The sequence below is a fragment of the Brachypodium distachyon genome, chromosome 1 (genome assembly GCF_000005505.3).
Source record: "Brachypodium distachyon strain Bd21 chromosome 1, Brachypodium_distachyon_v3.0, whole genome shotgun sequence".
NCBI classification, from domain to species: domain Eukaryota; kingdom Viridiplantae; phylum Streptophyta; class Magnoliopsida; order Poales; family Poaceae; genus Brachypodium; species Brachypodium distachyon.
Window position 1 is genome coordinate 74,222,304 of NC_016131.3, and position 22,793 is coordinate 74,245,096.

The 22,793-nt window shown below is 45.0% G+C and overlaps 4 protein-coding genes and 1 non-coding gene across 7 annotated transcripts; 3 read left to right on the plus strand and 2 right to left on the minus strand.

Annotated features, from left to right (window-relative positions):
* The first annotated feature begins 1,046 nt into the window (after positions 1-1,046).
* LOC100830154 (non-specific lipid-transfer protein 2P) lies at positions 1,047-1,655 on the plus strand. Its single transcript, XM_003558944.4, has one exon. It carries the CDS (start codon positions 1,120-1,122, stop codon positions 1,405-1,407), a length of 288 nt encoding a protein of 95 aa, XP_003558992.1. The 5' UTR covers positions 1,047-1,119; the 3' UTR covers positions 1,408-1,655.
* An 886-nt stretch (positions 1,656-2,541) lies between these two features.
* LOC100830466 (peroxisome biogenesis protein 3-1) lies at positions 2,542-5,750 on the minus strand. The gene is made up of 6 exons (XM_003558946.4): positions 5,301-5,750; positions 4,741-4,940; positions 4,480-4,610; positions 4,190-4,317; positions 3,675-3,914; positions 2,542-3,154 (listed from the first exon to the last, which is right to left on the minus strand). The coding sequence occupies exons 1-6, from the start codon at positions 5,489-5,491 to the stop codon at positions 2,896-2,898; spliced, it is 1,149 nt and encodes a 382-aa protein (XP_003558994.1). The 5' UTR covers positions 5,492-5,750; the 3' UTR covers positions 2,542-2,895.
* A 2,978-nt stretch (positions 5,751-8,728) lies between these two features.
* Positions 8,729-10,925, plus strand: LOC100830975 (remorin). Its single transcript, XM_003558947.4, has 5 exons — positions 8,729-9,109; positions 9,723-9,755; positions 9,845-9,932; positions 10,200-10,281; positions 10,400-10,925. Exons 1-5 carry the CDS (start codon positions 8,974-8,976, stop codon positions 10,598-10,600), a joined length of 540 nt encoding a protein of 179 aa, XP_003558995.1. The 5' UTR covers positions 8,729-8,973; the 3' UTR covers positions 10,601-10,925.
* Positions 10,926-12,111: 1,186 nt separating this feature from the next.
* Positions 12,112-16,710, plus strand: LOC100831282 (folylpolyglutamate synthase). 3 transcript variants are annotated; one of them, XM_003558948.4, is made up of 16 exons: positions 12,112-12,379; positions 12,463-12,593; positions 12,686-12,751; positions 13,043-13,152; positions 13,266-13,326; positions 13,423-13,506; positions 13,770-13,826; positions 14,148-14,208; positions 14,305-14,351; positions 14,501-14,578; positions 14,711-14,875; positions 14,951-15,202; positions 15,322-15,400; positions 15,666-15,821; positions 15,955-16,064; positions 16,285-16,710. In XM_003558948.4, the coding sequence occupies exons 1-16, from the start codon at positions 12,127-12,129 to the stop codon at positions 16,342-16,344; spliced, it is 1,770 nt and encodes a 589-aa protein (XP_003558996.2). In that variant the 5' UTR covers positions 12,112-12,126; the 3' UTR covers positions 16,345-16,710. The 3 variants fall into 3 exon arrangements, with proteins under 3 accessions (XP_003558996.2, XP_024312729.1, XP_010229323.2); XM_010231021.3 differs by having other exon boundaries at positions 12,177-12,379; positions 15,666-15,812; XM_024456961.1 differs by lacking the exon at positions 16,285-16,710 and having other exon boundaries at positions 15,666-15,844.
* A 1,588-nt stretch (positions 16,711-18,298) lies between these two features.
* Positions 18,299-22,737, minus strand: LOC106865778. Its single transcript, XR_002961880.1, has 6 exons — positions 21,746-22,737; positions 21,591-21,663; positions 21,290-21,363; positions 20,815-21,175; positions 20,250-20,315; positions 18,299-19,314 (listed from the first exon to the last, which is right to left on the minus strand). It is a non-coding gene; the product is annotated as a polyubiquitin 11 (transcript).
* Positions 22,738-22,793: the final 56 nt, after the last annotated feature.

Below are 22,793 nucleotides of genomic sequence, written 5' to 3' on the forward strand. Positions count from 1 at the left end.
TAACTTCGGATTTGGTAATGCGTACCGAAATCACGCGCCGTACGTCGCCCCCTGATTTTGGGCCGTTTCTACGAAATCCAGTAATGGGCTGTCGACCATGTTATCGCATTGCACGCACACATGTGTTATTGATTTTCCAGCCCAAAACCTCTCAAAAAAGAAAAGGGAAAATGCAGCCCAAGACTGCTTTGTGCGCCTGCTAAATTGTGCATTTGTGCTCTCCCCTAAAAAAAAACTTAATTGTGCTCTATGTACGCGTGCATGTGGCAGGCAGTACATACCGCCAGCTGGTGGCATGCACCGAGTAGTTGTGTACGCGACGACGCCACGCATTTCCACTTAATCATGGGACTCGGACACCAAAAATCTGTCATGTCCTTTCCCCGGCCTGAAACGTCATCAGTCAGGTACGTGTGCTTAATTGCGTTGCGTATGCGTTCACCGCTTAGCTAGCCAGCTTAAGACGAGATCGATCAGGACGCACAACTGCACAAAGCTGGATGATCCATCTATTCTCGGCGTATGATCAATAAACGCAGCCGTCTCGTCTCCGTCTGCCGCCCACCGTCGGCCCAGCGATGGATGGAGAAACAAACAACGGCGACCTACCCAAGGCCAGCAACCGCCTGGACTTGAATGCATGCGCGCGCCCATCGATCCACATAGATAGATCAACCTAAAGCGGTTTTGCAGTAACTTTGCTGACCGGCCGTAATTACTCGTGCCGACGATGAACGCACGCAATTCACTCTTGTAAAGATAGCACTAGCTAGGCCAATTCAGCCTGGACACGCCCAGCTAGCATGTCCCAGAGTGGCATTCGAACCGTCAAAGAGGACCCAATAGAGCAGGCAAGTCACGCGCGTTCTGATATGATCTCGCGGCACCTCGTACGTGCATTCTAAACATAAACTCCCTGGCTCGATCCTGCAGGCCTTATTAATCACCCACCAGCTCTCGTCGGCGAGCTAGATTCCAACTTAGCAAAGCCAGGCACTAGGTACGTACGTGTCGCCACATACCGCAACGCCAACTCGCTATGAATAGGCCCCCAAACCCAGTCCATCGACCACACACACTCACTCACTCAAAAGCAAGCAAGCTAGCTAGCGAGCATCAATGGCGATGACCATGAGGAAGATGGCGGTGGTGGCAGTGATGCTGGTGCTGGCGATGGCCGCCCAGGAGGCGAGCGCTGCCGGGGGATGCAACGCGGGGCAGCTGTCGGTGTGCGCGGTGGCGATCACGTCGGGGTCGCCGCCGAGCGCCGAGTGCTGCAGCAACCTGAGGGCGCAGCAGGGTTGTCTGTGCCAGTACGCCAAGGACCCCAACTACGGCCGCTACATCAGCAGCCCCTACGCTCGCCAGACCGTCGCATCCTGCGGCATCCCCGTCCCAAAGTGCTAGATGCGGCCGGATGGACGGCCCAGCCGGGTGATATGCTGATGTATCATCCAGGGCCCTTGGACCGATCGATCTTGATGTCTCTCTCTGAATGTGTGCGAGTGTGTCGGTGTCTGTGTTCCGTGTGTGTTTCAGCAGTGTGCTGTGCTGAGTGCTACCTTGATGTGGCGTGTGACCACGTACGTATGTACCGTACGTACGTGCGGGAGTTGTTGATAATAAAACGAAGATGATCGATCTTAATTACCTACTGTTTTCTTGGTTAATTGCTGCCTTCTTAGTAGCTTTGTTGCTGCATGCGCGCATGCATGAAGATCTTCCTTGTGGTTTTGGTCTAGGAATCACTGTTCTCGATCCAGGGGCGCGAGAAGCTCTCGCCATCTACCGCTACCGAATACCGGGTCGAGGTGCTCAAGCTAGCACATGTGATGTCGACATCTTTTGATCATGCTGTTCATCTCCACCTCACTTAGAACTAGAAGGGCAAGAGGTTAACATTACTCTTCTCCAGTCTCCATGATGCGGCAAGAGAAGGTACTGCGCGCGAGCTACAAACTCTGGTACAGTATAACACCTCCCACCTCACCTGGAAGGCGGTTATGTGATGCCTGCACGAGCACGAGTCTGAGACACGGCGAGAAACCTGAAGAAGCCCTCTCGTTCTCTCTGCTTTTTCTGAGATGGTTGCAGACGCTCTCAGCCAGTTTTTTCGCGACAAGGTAAGTTTGCTGTTTTTATTTTCGTGCGTGTGCAGCAGCAGCCGTAGAACTGACGCACAAGTTCTTAACGATCCAGCCGAGTGGCAACACACCAAATCGGATTTATCGCCACTAGTAAGATTATTTGAGGTCTGGAAATACAGAGAAGCTGTCCAGCTTGAATATGACTAGGAGCAGAAGTTGATTACTTGCAGCTATGTCTATGTGGTTCAAACTTGTAGTTCGTTGATTTGTACCAGAATCCTTTAATATTCGCATTCTTGTCCCATACATAGTAATCATATTTGCTACTATGTGGTGTCGAATTCATCCTTCATATGGTGCACATCAAACAAGATCCGGACAAATTGGTGCTAAACACAAAGGATTAAACGAAACAGGCATACGAAGGTCACACATTGCAGACACCGGTTCGAGATAATAAAGAAGAAAACAACACTGATCGGGTGCAATTTCCATTGCGCATGCTCCCAAACAAATAACAATAAAACGGCAGAAACAGACCGGGGAAAATTGTAACTAGAACCCCACAAAGCAAAAGCATCAAGTGAAAAAAGAACACCCTCAAAGAACAACACCCAGTTAGATACTTGTTAGTAACAATGGCACGTGCGCAGAATATACATAGCATGAAACCAACCTCCTCCCCACCTGCATCCGTTTTCCGTACCGCAGAATGCTCGACTTTTCGTACATAAATAACTAGATCTTTTGGAGTTTCCCGGGGCAAAATTTAGGAAGAAAATGTATTTCTTTCCACATCGATGTATAATCATGTCTGTGGTGGCATGTTTGCATAGAGAAATGTGTAGAAGAGTTCCACCTCAGGCATGCTTCGAATAATCTGGATGTGCTTGTTCTTACTTGGTTCCTCAAGCAATGGTGAACTCAGCTGAGCTACTCTAGCCAAGAGCTTCGCCAATGGCAATCCTGATGGAGGAACAGCAGCTCCAAGCTGTGCACCCAAGTCCTCTATCACCACATCAGCTATCTTCCTCAGTGACATGTCCATGACGTTTCTGAAATCATCACTGCAACAAAATAGATCTCAGTTTTCACTCAATTTTCTTTGACAGCTCTTGAATCTTTAACACCAAACAACACATTTAAATGGGCCCAAGCTAAACAAGTTTCAGCAATCTTCTATTTTGTCCTGCTCCATATGAACATGGTATAAATCAAATCAAAGTCATAAAAGGCAGAGTACTCTATTGCTCCAGTACTAGTAGTAACCGTATAATAAAGGCGTATCATGCATGTTAAAAGAGAGAATTTACTGTGGCACCACCTAGTATCGTTTTAATTTCATCAACCCACTAAATCATGACTTGCTTACAAGCTCAAATGAACAAAACAGCTGCTATATATATATCAAGTGGTGTACGGTACTGATCAGAACGTATTGGTCTAACAATCAGAAAAGATAACCAATGAAAGAAAATACTGTAATAATAGGTGACATATGAAATATTTGTTAAAACAACAGCATTGTGGTGCAAATTACTGGCACCAGTAACTAGCGTATAATAGAAAAATATACAATTACATTACCTTGCCAACACTATGCGTGTCTCGGTCATTAACTGGTCAAGCTTTCTAACATCCATTAGAAGAGATGAGTCATCAAAGCCACTACCAGACACAGCCAACAACTGTGCATAACGATTGGCATTCTCAGGCACAAGGTAATTAATCCATGATTTATCCTCACAAAGACTCATGAACTGGTCAAATATTTGCAACACCGTTTGTAATACTTGGTCCATGCTCATAAGATCTTTCAGTTGCTTCCTGCATATTTTTCCATGGCAGATCACCACGGGAAACGCAACATAGTAAACAAGACTAGGTAATTAAGTTGAATGAGAAAAGTATGTATACTCTTGACAGATCAGGGCTTTGCTATAAAGGGATTTCATGATGTAAAAAATGCAACAACAATTTTGCTAGCAAACTTAAATTTCATATCTGCCTATTTGCTGAATGCTGATCGTGTTGGTAATACAATAATTATCTAACATATCGGTAACAAGAATTGTCGTATGGACAGGGAAAGAAATATTTACTCTTTCAAGATTTCTGTTGCAGCGTGTTCCATTTGCATTATCAATGTATTGATACCATATGTAGCGAGATAATCAGCAGTTGCAAGAAAGTCCTTATGCCCATTTCTGCCAAGAGTGTCAGATTCTGCCTACAAAAGTGAGATATTACACTATTAGCAAGCAGCATGGGCGTCACAGTCCAGCGTAATTTCAATTGTTCAAGTACAGTGATCACTACTGGAGAAAAACTAAAGAAAGAAGCCATAACCTAGGGGAATTGCCCAAGCACAGAAAGTGGAGCATGAATTCACCTGTAACTGTGAACCATCTGTACCACGGGCAAAATCTAAGTAGAGATGTCTGCCCAATATGGTGACCTGAACTCTAACATACAAGCTAAGCAATGTCATCGCCCACATTGAAGACACTGTCCTTGTGAAACCTGGGAACAGGGAAGATGCAAAAACAGTTATACAACATGGATTGGTATCCACATCGAATGATCACAGCGTCAGATAAGGAAAATTTAACATGGCATGCAACAGGATGAGATAAGACACATATCATCATACTCATGATCTTAATCTTCTCCCAGGTATCGTACTTCTCCTTTGTTGTCAGCACACCGGATTCTCCCTTCCCTTGCAGCAGCTTCTCAGTCAAGTGCGAGATATCCAATTCTTCCACTATCCGTGAACGGAGATAATGCATGGCAAAAGGCAATGTGGTCGTATCCGAGATCCTCTGCACATTTTCAAAGTGGGCTTGCAACCTAGCACAAAAGGAAAGCATGAAAACTGTCATAAACGGGCCTATTTTACTGATCATGAAAACGGTTAAATAGTAATAATCTCGGCATTCGTTTTACTAATTCTATAGTGCATCACAGACTGGTCCATATAACCACCAAGACAACAGCACTAACGATACAATTGCTCTTGAGTCTCAGAGATATACTTTTCCACAAAAGCAATAGCACAAAACCAACAATAGCTGCAAAGTAACTCAGCAGTAATCAGGAACATAACCACATACATAGCACAGCAATTGCAGGGACTAGATGAAGGAGACGTCAGGTCAGACCACACAAACACAACTAAAAGGAAGGCCGGTGGTTTTTAAGCGTGCTCACTGGTTCTTGACGAGCTCATCGGCGGCGCGCTCCTCCAGCTGGCGCTGCTCCACCCGGACGAGCTGGCTCCGGTGCGCGTCGTAGAGCCTGTACGCTGCGTAGCCGGCGCCGGCGACGCCCAGCGACAGAAGCACCTTCCACCGGTGCCGCGCCCAGAACCGCTTGCCGGGGGCGGGCCCTAGCTGGAACATGGTCGCAGCGGCGGCGCCAAACTGGACGCACCAGAATTAGAGCAAGACTACAGAAGAAATCCCCCGCTGGATCCGAGCGATTCCCCGCTGGATCTGGAGGGGAAGGGGGGAGCGGCGGCGGCGGGACGAGGAGAGGTAGACCGGCTCGACGGGATTCGCGGCGGCGGCGGCGGCGCGGCGCTGAGAGAGGGTTGGGGAATCGTGAAGGACGTGGCCCGAGGGAAACGCGGTCGGGTTGAGGACGGTCGAGGAAGGAACGTAATGTTTCCTAAAACGGCCCTTGCTAAGTTTTTAATCACACTAACAGTCCCTCCCTTTATTTATGTTCTTTGAGCGAAGAGAAGGCTTTTTTTTAAACAATGATCTGGCTTTATTTCGAATAAAGTATAATTGATCGAAAAAACTAAAACGACAACAAAAATTTCAGATAAATCAAAAATTTTATCAAAAATCTTTGAAGCCAACTTCTCTAGCTGCGTCATCTTGATTTTTCTCCAAATTTTTGAGATGAAACAATAAACAATCAAACACGCATAAGCTGGACTAACCTGTAGGTTTTACTGAGCCACATGAGTCTCCCATCCCAACGGATGAGAACTTAAGATCTTTGAACGCGCGGTGGCCGGGGACACACCCCTCAGGTTGTCAAAACATTAAATCATCACCGAACTGATGAGTAAAAAGACCAAAATCACGAAATTACGAGCGATGAGATCCACAAACTCCATCGAGTAGACTATGATAGCCATGCCAGAACAAGGATGGAGCTGGAAGATCAAAAATCCGACCGTCGTCACCTCCACCGTCAGGATGCACAAAACCTTAAAAAAATAAATGGAACCGCCAAAGACGGCACCGGTGGTTTTTGTCACGGTGGCGGCTAGGTTTCACCGCAGATGTCGGGCATGAGCGAAGAGAAGGCTGATACAAAGAGAAGCTCAAGGCAGAAAGACAACCGATGATGGGTTTGGGCTGAACACTTATCCGTGGGCTTCGGCCTACACAGCCGTTACCGTAAGTCGCTGTTTTCTTTTTCACAAAGTGCTATATATATCTACTTTGGTGGGCCTCGCCAAGCACACACATAAAGCAAAAGATGTGGGTTTGATTTGGGCCTGTTCGGTTGCTCTTCTTCTTCTCTTGGGCGCACGTACGTTTCTAAAAAAAAAAGAGTAGGGCGTACGTACGTGACATGCTAATTACGACGTACTCCCCACATGCTTAGCGGCTACTCGTACAGTAGATGCTGAGTACTGTATGTATCTGTAACTGAGATCGTATATTCGTATAGTACTGTACAATACGGTACGTATGTACTGTAGTTGCCAACCAACGGCAATCGAGAGCCAACCATAAAAGCGCGCGCGGCGGCGACCATTCACGTAGGTATACAGCTCCGATTCGCTCGCTGTGGTCGGCCGTTGAGAGCTAGCGTCCCTGTCGCCTGCCAGTACCACGCACAAAAGCCAGCTAGTATAGCTAATTTAGCTGATAGTATATACTAGGAGTATCGATCTGCATTTTGCTTGGTTTCTAATTAAGCTTCCTGGCCTATAGCTTTGCGGTTAGGTCCCGTTTGGAACAAAGCATACGAAAGACGGAGAAATATGAAAATTGCATGAATTGGATATCATGTTCTGTGGATTCCTACATGAATCTGAAACACATGAATTGTACGATAAGCTGTTTGGATGCTACACAGGAATTTTACAGGAAAGTTGTTTTCATATGAGAGAAGAAAAGGAGAGATAAAGACAGATGTTGCATTGGAGTTCTCAAAGAAAATGAAAACATGAGGTTTGAGCAAATGCTTTGAATCTTCAAAAACACGAAGGAAAGGAAGTATTCTTATTGGCATCATAGAATTTTTTTCTGCAGACTTCATTTCCTGTTAAATTCCTATAAAAAAAACCTTTGTTACAAACGGGCCCTCAGTCTGCAGCACCCCGGTTGATTCCTAGTATATCTCGCATTCGCATACGTACGCGCGCACATCCTACACCAACGAGCGAGAGTACGTAGCACGCAGAATGATGCCTTCACTTTCTCATTCCGTGACTATCTTAATCCGGTTGGTTGATTTGTTTCGGGATACCGGCGAGCAAATCATTGGTTTCTTTCGGAGAAAGGCGAGAGGAGAAAGCAAGAGGAATGTACAGCTAATGATCCAGGGGCATGCACTAGGCTAGGCATCTTGTTGGTTGGTTCCAATTAGACTAGACTAGGAAGAAAAAGAAAGGTGATCGATCAGCAAGGTTTAATTAGTGTTTTTAGTTAGTTAATTTCGTTGCAACTATAGTACTAGCTAGCTAGCTAGCACTACGAGACGACGTACGTACTCCACCACCTCGCTAATGTGTATCTAAAAGGTACTAATCATGGATCGATCGATCCGATGATTCTCACGAGAGAACAGTGCAGGCAGGGGTCGACCTGGCAATTAATTAAAGTCGAGTGATCGATCGATGAGATGCATAGTGTATATTATTCTCTACAGTACGTATAAATCAAAGTGGTGTGATATACGTAGAGTGGAGGTCCGGCCATGGCAGCCTGGAACACCAGTGGTGGCTGGCGGCTGTCCTAGCTAGCTAGCTACCTTGACAGGCCCCCACACGCACCATTTGGTTGGGAAATTTGTTGGTTGCCAACACATATCGCATTTTTTTTCTTATTTAATTAGCTACCAAGAGTCGGTTTGGCATTGCTAAAATATGCTGCGTCGAACTTGTTAAAATTAGTTAGAAAAACACGAAAATAGTGAAAAAGGGTATTACGATGCCAAACGAATCCTAAACCGTACGCGACGGCATTGGCACGTGCCCGGTACCACACGTACCGCCAAATAATGCTAGCTACTCCTACGTACTGCTCGGCGCATATCGTACGTACTGTACCAGACGATCGAGCTCACCAAAACATAGCGGCACGTAATATACGCGTACGTCCCGTAGCATTAACTAGCTTGCTCCTGTGCCTTCATTTTCTTGTCGAGATCGATCAACCACACGCAAGATCAAGAAGAAGAATAAGAGGAAGAAGAAGAAGAAGAAGAAAACGATGAATATTTGCTTTGCTTTGGTGCGCCCACGTACTTACAGGGCCACACACCCAGCTAGCTTGGCAGCTCACCGCCTGGCTGGAACAGCCCATCCATCAATCAACTGATTTCACAACCAAAGCCCTTGCTAATTAACTAAGCCACCTCGATTATGATATAACACACCAGCAGCTAGCAGCAGCTCCATCATTCACACCCTCGTCAGCCTAAGCTCAGAACTAACCCCTCTCTCTCTCTCTCTCTCTCTCTCTCTCTCTCTCTCGCTAGCTCTACATATATTGTCGATCGACCAGCTACAGCTGAAGAGATCAGCATAACATAGTAGCTAAGACAGTTGCTCCTGTGTCTTTGCTAAGCTTCCTCTACCGTCCTCTCTTGCCGAGCTGTTCAAGCTAGCTTGAGACCTTTCTTTGTCGGATCGATGGCGGCGGAGGAGGCGAAGAAGGTGGAGGTGGAGACGACGACCAAGGACATCGCCGAGGAGAAGGCCATCGTGCCGGTCTCGGCGCCGCCTTCTTCGCACGACGACTCCAAGGCCATCGTTGCCGTCGTCAAAGGTACGTTATATGACGACGATTGTTTTGTTCATTCATGCCAATCAATCAAAGGCATGCGTGGCTGTATGATCAGTTAATTCTGTTAATTCCCGGCTCATACTCGAAGAATTTTATATAGTTGGTGTATTGTGTGTGTAATTAACTAAACAGGGGGTTGGTAGTTTTTTTTTAAAACTGTAAACAGGGGGTGGGTAGCTAGTACTCTGACTGGGTACATACATGATCATGGACATATGACTCTGGATATATTGATTATTCATTTGTATGTTTTCGCTTGATTTTATGGTTTTATCTGACATGGAAGAGTGTACATGTGTGCTTACTACTCCAGTTTCTCTTTTTTGCTCCACAAGTTGATGAGGTAAGAGAACATTCTCTGCTTCATCTTTTTTTTCACTCTGAAGAAATTTTTTAAAGACAATTTTCTTTTCCTTCCAATACTGAATCTGAAACAGTGAAAAACTAGCTTGGCTCCCCTCCAACCTAGAGAATTTGTATTAAATTTGGTTGTTGTCCTTTTTAGTTAATCACTCCAACAATAAAAAAACTGCATAAGAATCTAAAAGAATCTGCTGAAATTCTGACATATCCCTCTTCTTATTGATTCCCCCAGATTCTGAAGCTACAAGAGGTTCATCTGAAAGAGGTAAAGAATAAAAAACCTAATCTCTCAGTTTACTCAGCAAACAAGTATTCAACTCATCCTTAATGTTCATGTCGCCATTCGATCTTCAGATGCTTATCTCACCAAAATCATGTCCGAGAAGCGATTGACGCTGATCAACGCCTGGGAGGAGAGCGAGAAGGCGAGAGCCGAGAACAGGTACTAATCCATCAGGATATCTCAATTAATGTTGCTTGTTGCTTAAAAGTAAATAGAATCACCGGTAGTACTATTCGTACATCAATGATTTGGATGGCACATCCCCTTTTGTCAGATTTAGTGGAGGGTTAACTTATGATGCACTCAAAAGCGCACCTTTCATATACATCTGCTACAGTAACTGAAGTTCTATGGGTACCAACAACAGCCTGTACTATCTGAAGCTAACTTTTCTGCCTCTTCTTGCTTGCTTGCACCAATTTCCAGGGCGGCCAAGAACCTGTCCTTCATCACTTCATGGGAGCACGCCAAGAAGGCAGAGATGGAGGCCGAGCTGAAAAAGATCGAGGTAATTAGTTGACTAAGCAAACATGATGACATATCTGTTCTTTCAATGTCTGTAATTTGGAGCAAGCTAAAAAAAGTCCAACAGTTCATTGACAGTTAGTATATACTTGTCATGGCAGGAGAACCTGGAGAAGAAGAAAGCATCCTACCAAGAGAAGCTGAAGAACAAGCTGGCGATGCTCCACAAGTCGGCGGAGGAGAAGAGGGCCATGGCAGAGGCGAAGCGAGGGGAGGAGATCGTCATGACGGAGGAGATGGCCGCCAAGTACCGCGCCAAAGGCGAGGCCCCGACGAAGCTCTTCGGGCTCATGAAAGCATGATAAGAGAATTACTTGTGGATCGAGGAAGAAGACATCAATATACTCTCTGACTCTTTGAACAGAGAGTGTACATTTGTTGGGTTTGGTTTACTACTGCTAGTCTGGGACTTACAGATGATTTCGTGCATGACTTGTGTGTGTACATGTGTTTGAATTTTGAAAGCCGTTGTCGTGTTTTCTTGTCGGAAAGGTTTGATATTTGGTTACGTTTTGTAAAGGAATTGTGTATAAGCATAGGAGTGCAGCAGCTGATTGATGGATTGATATACATTTATTCTTTCTTTCTGTGTAAGTTTTGTTGGTTAAAAGCATATGTTAATCGTTATGCATTTTGTTTAAGAAAAGACGGTCCTGCTTGTCCCATTTTTCTTGGTTGAAAAAGGCAGGATAATCTGCAGAAGGAAAACTGGAGCAAGGGGCAGAGGTGCATTGCAAAAACGAACATTCATTCGTCAGGAATACATATAGAAATTTGCACAAGTGCATCACATGCCTACTCATCTTTTTACAAACCTCGTCAAAGGGCAGGGCGCTCTTGCAATTCATATATGGTCGCATAAGTACTTGATGACAAAATATCTAGTGTCAATCATTCCAATGTGGTGTCAACAAGGAAAACTTTTCCTTCTAAGCTGGGACCGTTGACACCACACAGTCTGGTGAATGTGGGGTAACTGTATTAGTTTTATACTCTGTTCGCAGGTTCCCGCCCAAACTGTGGTGTAACAGTGTCAGAGTTGGCTCGCAAAGATGCTCCAATCAACAGTAGTGTAAAACAGACTTCTTCATACTTTGATAAATATCGAAGCATTTACCTCGAAGACACTTTCTCTGGATTAAATTTTCAAATGCTGAAGTTTAGAACGACGACTGCTTCTCGACCGGCTAGGATTTTGCTCTTGGAAGAGCATCACATAAGAGTAGCAAGTCAATAGCACGAGGTGGACTTGCACAATCTTTCAACATATTCCCTTCGCCTCACAAACTCACAGTTTCAGAAAAATAAGTATCCATGTTCATGTTTGTTGGAACCATTACCAGGACAGATGGCAAAGCACACCATCTAGTGCAGATGAGAATCCATCTTTAACTTCCCTGTCGAATCCGGTTGGTAGCAAGAAGAAAGATATTCATGTGATTCTAGTGCAGATCGATGATCATCCAACCTAAAATTTTGCCGAAAAGAGAGTACCTAACGTCTATTTTTTTTTGCTGAAAATTTTGCTTCTCTGTTGGGCCTTTCTGTTATTAGGCCGCATCACTGTTGGGCCTGGCCCGTTCCTTCTTTTGGTTGTCACAGCCCAGCGTCTGTTTTCTTTTCCCCTTCGGATTCAAGCTAATTCCGAAATTTACAGAATGGTATGAAATACGCCTCCTACCGTGGAAAGCGTACTGCCGAGGAGCGTGTAAAAACAAGGAAATGGGACCGGCTCGTCAGAGAGATGCTAAACAAGAGTCCACGGAGACAAACGAACTCTGACCCGCGATGACGTGGCATTGCGGCGCCCGAGGAGGAGCCCACCACCATGGCCGCACCAACCCTCCTCCTGCTCCCACTGCTACAAGTAAGCAGCCGCGCCCACCTCGGCCGCGCGCCGCCCATGCCACCTCTCGCCTCCGCCGCCGCCCACCTCCTCCTCCGCCGCCGCTTGGGCCGCCACCACCTCCTGCTCTCGCCCCCGCCAGCCTCCCACTCCTCCTTCCCCGTCCGCCGCGTCTTCGCTCGCGCCATGGAATCCTCCTCCAGCGCCGCCGCCGCCGCCGCGGCGCAGCAGGCAGGTATGTGAGCGACGCGACTCGACTCAACCGACCGGGCCTTGCTTCGTGTACTGAATAGTGGATGCTGGGGATTTGGGACGCAGGTGGCGCTGCTGTGACCGCGGAGGAGTACGAGGAGGTGCTGGGGCGGCTGTCGTCGCTCATCACGCAGAAGGTGCGGGCGCACACCGGGAACAGGGGCAACCAGTGGGACCTCATGGAGCGCTACCTCCAGGTCCGTCCCCTCTTCCTCAGTCAGTCCCCATCGTGGTTGGGCATGTGTTGTTTGATCCGGGTGGATTGATTTGGTTTGCTGCGATTGCGTAGATTCTGGAGCTGGAGGAGCCGATCGCGCGGATGAAGGTGATCCATGTCGCGGGGACCAAAGGAAAGGTGAATCACTAGCTAAGTAACTCCAATGAGAATGTCACTAGATGTCATGTGATTCCTTTATAACTACTGTGGTAAAGAAACTTCATCAGCGATGGGGCAGGTTTGATGCCTAAATCTAGGGGAACTAATATGCAACATTAAAATTTACCATAGCTTTGTGCTACTTGGCACTGAGATCTAGTGGAACTAATTACATAACTTCCCTGACAAATGAAAATTGGCACATGTTCATTTTACAAGTCCTTGGCTTTCTGATGTATTATGTGACAATGACATGGGCAATTTGTGTAGGGTTCGACATGCACATTCACGGAGTCAATCCTGCGATCTTGTGGTTTCCGCACTGGGTTGTTCACCTCACCGCATTTGATGGATGTCCGTGAGCGGTTCCGGCTAGATGGGTAATTTCTTTTGACTGTTCTTGCTCTTATTTATTTTCTTCTATTGTTGATAAGTGAGAACGACAGATCCTCATGATTATACTTCATAACAATGTTTTGCATGATGGAACCAGGGTGGACATTTCTCAAGAGAAGTTTTTGAAGTACTTCTGGTGGTGCTGGAATAAACTGAAGGTGCGTGATGGCACTCTATGCGTAGCAGTGATGGAACACAGCTATCTGGTCGCTCCATGCTGCTTTCACAACAAAAACTGATTGTTGTATCTTCAGGAGAAGACTCATGACGATACTCCCATGCCACCCTATTTCAGGTTCATGGCCTTGCTAGCATTCAAGATATTTTCTGCTGAGCAGGTAGAATAGACAGCAAACACCCCATACTCTTTCCCTACCTAGTTCTTTCAGTCATTAAATATATCTAATAGGATTGAAACACACAATATTATTCTCTTGAATCATTTACTTGCATGACATATGGTCTATGATTTAGACATGTTCATACACAAATCAGCTAGAGCATATATTTTATTCTGAGATTTTTAAATTAGTGACTCCGTGTATGCATTTCTAGAAGAACATTTATGGATTGAATCCCTCCTTTTTGTCGGTTGAAACAGGTAGATGTTGCTCTTCTTGAGGTTGGTCTCGGAGGAAAGTTTGATGCAACTAATGTGGTATGTGATGTTCTTTTCCTGTAATGTATTCAATTTGTGTATCTAAAAGTCAAAAGAAGAATCTTGAACTATTTCATTTAAATCTTCAAGATCTTCTTCATCCTAACCTGCATGTTAAGTTTCTATCCCTCCTTCGATTCTATGGAAAGGGGATGCGCTGGGTCACAGTACAAACTGTGCTAGCAGTGCAGAATATATTCATTTAGGTCCAGCTTCTATTACGTCTGTACCATTCTGAGTTTAGTCAGATTATACACTATCTTGGACTTAATAAACAAATAAATCAAAGAGCATAACTGTTGTGTATTTCAATCTATGCAGGTTAAAGCACCTGTAGTCTGTGGAATATCTTCTCTTGGATTCGATCATATGGAAATTCTTGGTTAGTCATGGAACTCATAATTGAAGTACCCCTTTGTCTCTTTTATTGGGAAAAGTAGTTTCATGGTGCCATGTTTGTTCTTTGGCCTGTGAGCAGGAAATACGCTTGGGGAAATTGCTGGGGAGAAGGCTGGAATATTCAAGGTTTTTTCAATGAACTAGCTACTTTCCTCAAGAAGTCATGCACAGAGATAAACTGTTTCTTTTTGTACTTACAGTGTTTATAGTTCAGGAAGTCCTGTAGACAAATATCTTATTATGGTTGGTTTTTTTGTGGCATCTGTTTTTAACAGAAAGGTGTTCCAGCCTATACTGCTCCACAGCCAGAAGAGGCAATGGTAGCTCTCAAACAGAGAGCTTTGGAATTGGGTGTATGTTTTCTCATCTAACTGTCATTTCCTATTCGGTTGCCTCTATTCTCTGCATGCTGTAATATTTCTGACCACAATACTTGATAAAACTGGGTGCACTTTTTGAAATAAGATGCTCTGTGTTTTCTGAAGATTTCACTCCAAGTCGCTGATCCTTTGAAGCCGCATCAGTTAAAAGATCAACATCTTGGACTGCATGGTGAGCACCAATACATAAATGCTGGCCTTGCAGTAGAGCTAGCTAGTACATGGCTTGAGAAACAAGGACACATGGACAGAATTCCACTCAACCGTACTGTAAGTCTTGTTAATTCATATTGCTTTTCCCTAAAAAGATGGTATGCTTATTTGTCCATCTATGATGGAATTCAGGATCCCTTGCCAGATCAGTTCATTAGAGGATTGTCAAGCGCTTCTTTGCAAGGCCGAGCGCAGATTGTTCCAGATTCACAAGTAAATTCAGAAGAGAAGGACCCACATTGTCCTTTAGTATTCTATTTGGATGGAGCGCACAGCCCTGAAAGTATGGAAATATGTGCTCGGTGGTTTTCCCATGTTACCAAGGAGGATAAAAGCATACAGTCTTCTATGGAGCAGCCTCAGTCGGGTCGCAACACTCGAAAGGTATGTCTCACAGGCTCACAGCCTGGCTAGTTTTACCATGCTTGGGTGGACTTGCTTTTGCATATGTCATCTTAGGCTTCCCCTCTTAAATGGATATTTTATTTTGGGACATATTGCAGATTCTTCTATTCAATTGCATGTCTGTGAGAGATCCTATGAGATTGCTTCCACATCTTGTGGATACTGCAACACAAAATGGTAAGCTGAAAACTCGCCATGGAAAATGTCCATGTGCACTCATTCCGCAAAAGTTCTTTTTTTCCCCTCTCTCGAACAAACATAAAAAAACTCTGGCATGATATTGTTTTGCAAGAGATATTGCATTTTGTTGGGTTGGTTCAATTTACTAACGAATTGAGATCCATGCAAACGCTGTTTTATTACCACTTAGCTCACTTTCAAGTTCAACTTATTTCAATTCTCGGTAAAATAGATGTACTTAGTGCTATTTCATTTTGTTCAGGGGCCCACTTTGATCTGGCTCTATTTGTGCCAAACCAATCACAATACAACAAGCTTGGTTCTAATGCATCAGCGCCTGCAGAGCCTGAGCAAATTGATTTGTCATGGCAACTATCGCTCCAAACAGTATGGGAGAAATTACTTCATGGTGATAAAGGTTCTTCTAAACAGTTTTGAGGAGTTAGTCATTTATGCGGATTTTGTTACTGTGGCGTGGGTTTCTTGTTGAAACAATGCATGCTTGGGCTGAATATGATATAATATAATTAACCTCCAAGTAAATGATGCAGGTTTAAATAGCACGGATTCCAGTGAGACTAGCCTAGTTTTTGAATCACTTCCACTAGCAATCGAGTGGCTAAGGAAAAGTGCCCAAGAAGATCCATCTACTACTTATCAGGTGGGAGCTTCTCTTAGACTTTAACATGTAGTACCTTCTCAGAGATGTTCCTTTTTTCACAAAACATTCATAACTAGTGTTCTACACTATTGCTGCTTCTAGTTCACCTTTACTGTTTCAGAATTTCTGTAATGTTCATCGTTTCCATTTTATTTAGTAAGCTATTTTGGTAAACCCTGCGTACCTGACACTGTTATATCTATCTGATACACTGGTGTAGGTCCTGGTTACTGGCTCCCTGCATCTCATTGGTGACGTATTGAGGTTGCTGAAGAAGTGATATTATTTTCGGAACACTAGACAGTTTGAGCTTCACATATAACTTACTGATCATGTGACCACAAGCTGGGGCTCTTTGTGATTTATCTTTGAGATCTTCCAACGGCAACCACATTGTTAAAGAAATCCAGCAATGTCAAGGGCCTTTGGTTTCGATACAAATTAAGTAGCAAGATTGTTATGTTTCTTTTGTTAGAGGAGCTTGTTGTATTCTTGTTTTGTGTTTTCTGGCCAGTGTTAGCCATTTTATACCTAACTTTGTATCCTAGAAATGGGTTATGCCCACTGTTAAACTCAGAATTCAGGACGCAACTAAGATATGAATAAGATGACGACGACAGCGGTATTGATCATGTCATTTTTCTTATACATTGGGAAAGAAATAATATGCTATTTTTAAACTAATGGTGAGGATGGAAGTGAAAGTTAATACACGCCGGTCCTTCCATTTGCTCAAGTCTTGCTGGTTGACCACATGATATGCTGACACCTGTGGTTCTCTGCATTGATGCTCCTGACGAATTCAGATAAGATATTCAGGGATGATGTATTTCGGCGAGGAAAGTATAGTAGCATGCCCCTGCACCCATGACTTTTATCACTTAGCAAAATCAAATTAGTCTTGTCAGTTTGTTGGCCGTTGTTCCATCAACAGTGACTGGCGAGCTCCTCATCAATCATCATCGACCCAAATGGCCAAACTCTACACTCATCCGGCGCCGCTCTTGTCTTCATCGGAATAAACATTTCGCCGGCTTCTTAAACCAACATATCTTCAGAGATTTCTTTTTATTTATCAAGCAGTGAGGTATTTGACTCTTGCTATAGTTTCTCTGGCCTCTATCTTCAGGGTGTCTATAAAGTGGTCACAGACCAGCACATCTCTGCTCAAACATACTGCCATGGCAACACAAAGCTTCAGATTTCTGCTGCTGCCGCTCCTCGGCCCTCTTCTTCTCCTGGGAGCAGAGCTGACGACCGTCTGCCATGGCCGGGTAACTCCGGTCTTCGCCGTTGAAGCCGCCACCACTGCCATGGCTCACGACGCCGATTCGCCACCGAGCAATGGCCACAGCTCCTTCCACGGCTCCGATCATCAGGAGGGGGCAATGGCATCATCGTCATCTTCTAGGAAGCTTGCCAAAGTCCGCGGCGTGGTTCAATTCAGTAGTGGCCACGCCATGCTGCGGCGGCACGACGGCGTCTCAGCTGAGTCGAAGCGGGTGGTGCCGCAGGGGCCAAACCCGCTGCACAACTGATGATGGATCGTCGGTGGAGAACACAAGAGAAACAAACAGTTCCCCTGTTAGGCTGTTACAGGAGCAAACCACAAGAATTACAGTTTTAATCCGCTCTTACAAGTATCTTGCAAACTGAGACCGAGTTGAAAAAAAAACAAGACTAGGTGATGCAACATTCATCTATCAGTGTTTCACAACTCATATCTTCTCTCATCCTTAATTCCATCTTCAGGTCCAAACGTATTCTCTCCCCACTGTTTTCAATGAGCACCATTAGGGATCAGGCCGCAGTGCTTGCAGTACCCAGGAGCCGGTAGGCCTGTTGCAAATCTCAGCTATCCTGTCAAGAAAGCAAACAATTTCCTCCTGGGAGATCTCACCTGCGTTGATCTTCTCCAGTGTGTGGGTGGGTTTGGGGGGATTCCGTGAAGAGAAGCTCACGCCATGGATGAACTTACAGCTCCGTGTATGCATTACTAATGGAGTGTGGCCGCATCATGCGCACGGATGAAAAAAATAAGGGCTCACGCCATGGTGGGAACTCGAAGAGGGTGGTCAGGTGGTGTTCTGCATGATGAGCGTCTCGTGCCCATGCACAACAATGGCAGCAAGAATTAATCGAACCAAGAAACTTAAACGGAAAATGCAACTGTCTGATTCGTGGAGAAAGTTGCCTTTGATGTACATTACCATCACACTTACTCGCACATTGGATAAGCCGAAGAACCAGATTAGTAGACAGCAGCAGCTGACTGCCCATCAGCAGTTAATTCTAGTGATCCGTTCAGATCAGAAGATTGTTATCGACAGAGCACATATGCAAACAACACGTTAGGCTAACGACATGTTAAAAGCTCTTCAAGTTCAACCTCTGCCGACTCTGAACTTCTCTCACTAAACATCACCAAAAGCCCTCCAATTTTCATCCATTCATCTATCCGCTACATAATACAGGCACGGTCAGGCGAGACGAATGACAACAGGGAAATTGAAGAGATTCCGGATCAATTTATCCCTTCATGGGGCTTCTCATTTTCCTTCGATCCGACAGGAAGGCGGAGCTGCAGACGGAGGGGGCGGCACCCAGCGTAGTCCATCACCCGGGCACAGCCGTTCTCCAGCTCCTTTTGGCCCAAGGAGAGGAGGCACTGCTGGTCCAGGGGAATGCCAAACTCGACATAGATCTTCTCCTTGATATTGTCGACAGTCTCTGAGAGCATTACCACGCGTTCGATGATGGTCTTGCCAGTAGGTGTCTTCACAGAGACGTGCGTTCTTTCCTTTGAACACAGGCAGCATACCGAAAGATCAAGGATAGAATCATTTTGCATGTTATAGTCAGCCAAGGTGCGGGTTTATTCCAGCTGCCTGTCATCAAAGCAGAGGCACTGCGCATCTGGGGGAATAAGTGTCTGATTGAAAATCATTGCCTTCACACTGTAGATGGTATCTGCTCTCTCAACCTCAAGAGTCACAGTCTCGCCCGACAGCGACTTAGCGAAGATATGCATGCCTCGGAGGACAAGGTGAAGGGTTGCCTCCTCCTCGATGTCGTAGTTATACAGGGTGCAGCTGCCCTCCAGCTGCTCATCTTTAAACATAAGTCTCTGCTGGCCTGGAGGGAAGCCCTCCTTGTCATGAATCTTGGCCTTGATACTGAAGATACTATCTGACCTCTTAACATGGAGGGTGATGGTCTTGCCATTAAGGGTCTTGACAAAGATCTGCATCTGTTGCATGAACGGCACTAAACATCAGCATTTTAGACAAAACACTTTGATTTAAGTCACCAAACGGCAAATGAAAAGAACACTGGCAATACCAACACACAGCCGAACCAAGAACAAATCAACAAGTCCAACAGGACAGCAATTGCTGTTGCACGAGTAAGGCAACTTTCGCACTAACTGTGGTGTAAAATGAATGACCAGTGAGTCCTTCATAGATGTAAACCAATTTATATTCCCCTTCTATCCTGTCCTGAGATCAGCCACATTTATTATGTGCCACCCCTCCAAATAATACCAAGTTAAATACAACCAAACACATTCAAGAGATCACCCGCGTCATGAGTACCAATAAAAACATATTATGATTGTCCTCGCAAAGAAAAAAACAATGTCTTATGATTTAGAATATCGACTCATCAACATTGGACAGCAAAGAGTAAATTTTTTGTAAATTGCATCAGCAATTGCCAGAAGAAAGGCGGGCTATGTTAAATACTACTTCCTCCGATCCATTATAGGTGTCTCAGATTTTGTACTAACTTAGCACAAAGTTGTACTAAGTCTGAGACACTTATTATGGATCGGAGGGAGTAAACAGGAGCACGGAAAATTTCAGGTGATATAATCTTAGAAGGCTTGTAATTCTAATTGTCATGCAGAAGGCTAATGCACCAGTGAATGTTTGATCCACTGACAATAAAAACATAAATCAGCTCACTGTGCCAAAAAAAAAAACTAGAATAGCATACAAGGAACATCAAGACTTAAATCTATTCGATTCTAGAAAATCTGGCACTACAGAATTATTTGGCAGTAAATCAAGCAACAAAATCGACTAGATCTTGAGCAGATTAATAAAACAAATGGTGGCTCTGGGGTGCACCAAGCAAACATGGAGAGGGGAGTGAGAAAAGGTGAGTGAACGGGAGACACACCATGGGCTCTTCATAGCATTCAAGATGCATCTCATTGGTATCCCTCTTGCGCTTTTGACCAGTCTCCTGTCAAAAATAATTCTGGCCCATTAGCTATACACAGAAACAGATGATCCTATATAGGTATCACATATCATAGAAAGGAAGCTTAATTCCTCCGTTTATCATTGGTCTGTGTTTCAAGTAACACACAACTCGTTAAGAATCTACATGTTTAATTGTTTATACCTTTTGACCAAAAAGAAAATTACAGCAGGACACAGGAAATATGATTCTTCGTATATAAAGGAAAATTAGACTGCTGTCTATGCATTGCATTTTTATGTTAGAATTGATCCAGCAGCTTCACTTATAAACACGACGTCGTGCATTGACCATGTGTGTGTATAGCAAGACAGGGTCTGTTGTAGACGCACCACAACACAACAGGGTCACTAAAATACTAAATACAGTACGGAAAAAGGTTCAGAATGAGCCAGCCATATACTCAGAAATGAAAGATAACGGAGATGCTCATTCCAGCATTTACATTCCAGACTGAATGTTTACCCAAAAGAATCAGTACCTTCTTTTTAGGATCAACCGCTTTTGCTTGCAATCTGACAACCTCTTCATCCTTCTTCCGGGCTGCCATTTGCAGCTCCTCTATGTTTTTGTGAAGCTTTTGTGCGGCTTCCATAGCTTGTGTTGCCTCCACTTCCTTTATCTTCAGAAGCGCTTTGTTGTCCTTGTCCATTGTCCTCAATTGGCCACAGAAAATCCTTTACTGCAAGTAAAGCAGAAACTTCTTTATCCTTGCCTAAGCTCAGGGTCTCATAAGCTTGCTTCAGTTTTCTTAGCTCTGCTCTTAAATCCCTTGCAATGTCCTCATGATCCTCATTGTTTTGACTAAGCTCTACACAATTTCTAGCATCCTTCTGTCAAATCTAGCATCATTAAGAAAACAAGCATGGATGCAAATCAAAGACTGAGAAAACGAATAGCAGGCACAAGCCGGATGGGATGCTTTTGAGTTATAGAACTGATGTTGGGCTAAGTACCTTCAGTTGCGAGTTTTCAATGTCAATAAGATGTTCACAATCTCTGGAATCCTCCAAGTCATTTTCTTGGAGTTCTACAAGGAACGCAGAAAGCAATGGTATCAGTAGCAACCTAATCATAAAATGGGTCCAGAATTAAAAATCCCCAATGCCCAAACAAAATCGTCAATCAGCAGGCCATAAACATAACATGACGAAAAATGCACCACAACCAACCCAAATCATCCAAAACAAGCCATCAATTTTTGCCAAATAAGAGTTGGCCAAATAATCCTCACAGAGTCACAGGTGCATTGATTACCAGCGAGCTTGGGATTAGCCCCGGGAGGCAGCTCCATGTACGCCGCCTTCCACCTGCTCCTGCTCGCCTCGGCCTTCCCGCACGAACACAACAGCCAGCGTCAGGCACGAATAAACCCCATTATAAACCCTAGAAGGAAGGAACCCCATTATCACCTGGAGGAGGCGGGCAAGGTGCTCGCTGTCGCTGGCTTTCTCGGCCTCGTAGGCAGCGTCCAGGCGCGCGCGGTCGGCGGCGAGCGCCTCGACCCGCGGCAGCATGGACTCGACCCGGTCGTAGATACGCCGCCACTCGCCACCATCCCCGGAGGGCCTCGCCGGCGAGTCCGCCGACCCCGAAACCCCGCCGCTCATGGAGACGACGCCCGCGGCTACCGTTCTTCCTCTCTCTAGTACGCGTGGTAGCAGTGAGTAGTGACCCTGCAGCAACGAACGGGGGGCAGATGAAATGAGATGAGCTCGATCAATGCATGTTGACGAGATTGAGCTCGATCAATGCTCGTGGAAGAGGGGATCCGATGGTGTGGACATGCGTTTGAGGGGTCGCTGGAGACAATCTGGACGAGGCAAGTTCATCCGTCCATGGCTGGAGCCTGGAAGAGAGCGGAAGAGGAAGAGCGGAAGGAAAAGATGGAGAAGAGAAATGGTCAACGCCACCTTTGACTCTTTGACCGTCTCTCACCTTTTTCTTTTTTATTGAGTGCTCAATATACCACTGGTACAAATACTCGAAACAGATTCGCGGTTAGTCCACCAACTCAGAAAACGCACACATCAAGCTATTAACCGGTATTATTGTAATACTTAGATCCAAAAACAGTTTGGCTGGATTAATTTCGGCCACCTGACACCCACGTGGCATCCACGTTGACTTAATCCAGTACCAGTACCGTGGGTTGCTGTTGCGGTTTCTCGGGGGGTTTTTGAAAAATTTTAACATAATTTTCTGTGGGTTGCTATTAAATTAGCAAAAAAAACTAACACAATTCTTCGCAGATTGCTGTTAATTTTTTTGCAAAAACTCCCCCAAGAAACACCAACAACAACTCACGGTCCGGGCTTAAGCCGACGTGGCCGGAATTAACCACACCGAACAGTTTTTGGAATAAAGTTTTTTTTTTACGTAAGTGTTACACTAATACCGGTTTAGGGCAGTTCATAGACTAGTGGTGTACTTTATTTTTTTTTATTTCGGTTCCAACTT

What these genes read in the sequence shown, in the direction of transcription:
- LOC100830154 (XM_003558944.4), top strand. Translation starts at nt 1,120, where the DNA reads ATGGCGATGACCATGAGGAAGATGGCGGTGGTGGCAGTGATGCTGGTG.
- LOC100830466 (XM_003558946.4), bottom strand. Translation starts at nt 5,491, where the DNA reads ATGTTCCAGCTAGGGCCCGCCCCCGGCAAGCGGTTCTGGGCGCGGCAC. An exon ending in GATGAGCTCGTCAAGAACCA is followed by an intron (nt 4,941 to 5,300) that starts GTGAGCACGCTT and finishes CTTTTGTGCTAG; the next exon opens with GTTGCAAGCCCACTTTGAAA. An exon ending in CAGATGGTTCACAGTTACAG is followed by an intron (nt 4,318 to 4,479) that starts GTGAATTCATGC and finishes TCACTTTTGTAG; the next exon opens with GCAGAATCTGACACTCTTGG.
- LOC100830975 (XM_003558947.4), top strand. Translation starts at nt 8,974, where the DNA reads ATGGCGGCGGAGGAGGCGAAGAAGGTGGAGGTGGAGACGACGACCAAG. An exon ending in AAGAGGTTCATCTGAAAGAG is followed by an intron (nt 9,756 to 9,844) that starts GTAAAGAATAAA and finishes TTCGATCTTCAG; the next exon opens with ATGCTTATCTCACCAAAATC. An exon ending in CCGAGCTGAAAAAGATCGAG is followed by an intron (nt 10,282 to 10,399) that starts GTAATTAGTTGA and finishes TTGTCATGGCAG; the next exon opens with GAGAACCTGGAGAAGAAGAA.
- LOC100831282 (XM_003558948.4), top strand. Translation starts at nt 12,127, where the DNA reads ATGGCCGCACCAACCCTCCTCCTGCTCCCACTGCTACAAGTAAGCAGC. An exon ending in GAGCGGTTCCGGCTAGATGG is followed by an intron (nt 13,153 to 13,265) that starts GTAATTTCTTTT and finishes TGATGGAACCAG; the next exon opens with GGTGGACATTTCTCAAGAGA. An exon ending in CGGGTCGCAACACTCGAAAG is followed by an intron (nt 15,203 to 15,321) that starts GTATGTCTCACA and finishes GACATATTGCAG; the next exon opens with ATTCTTCTATTCAATTGCAT.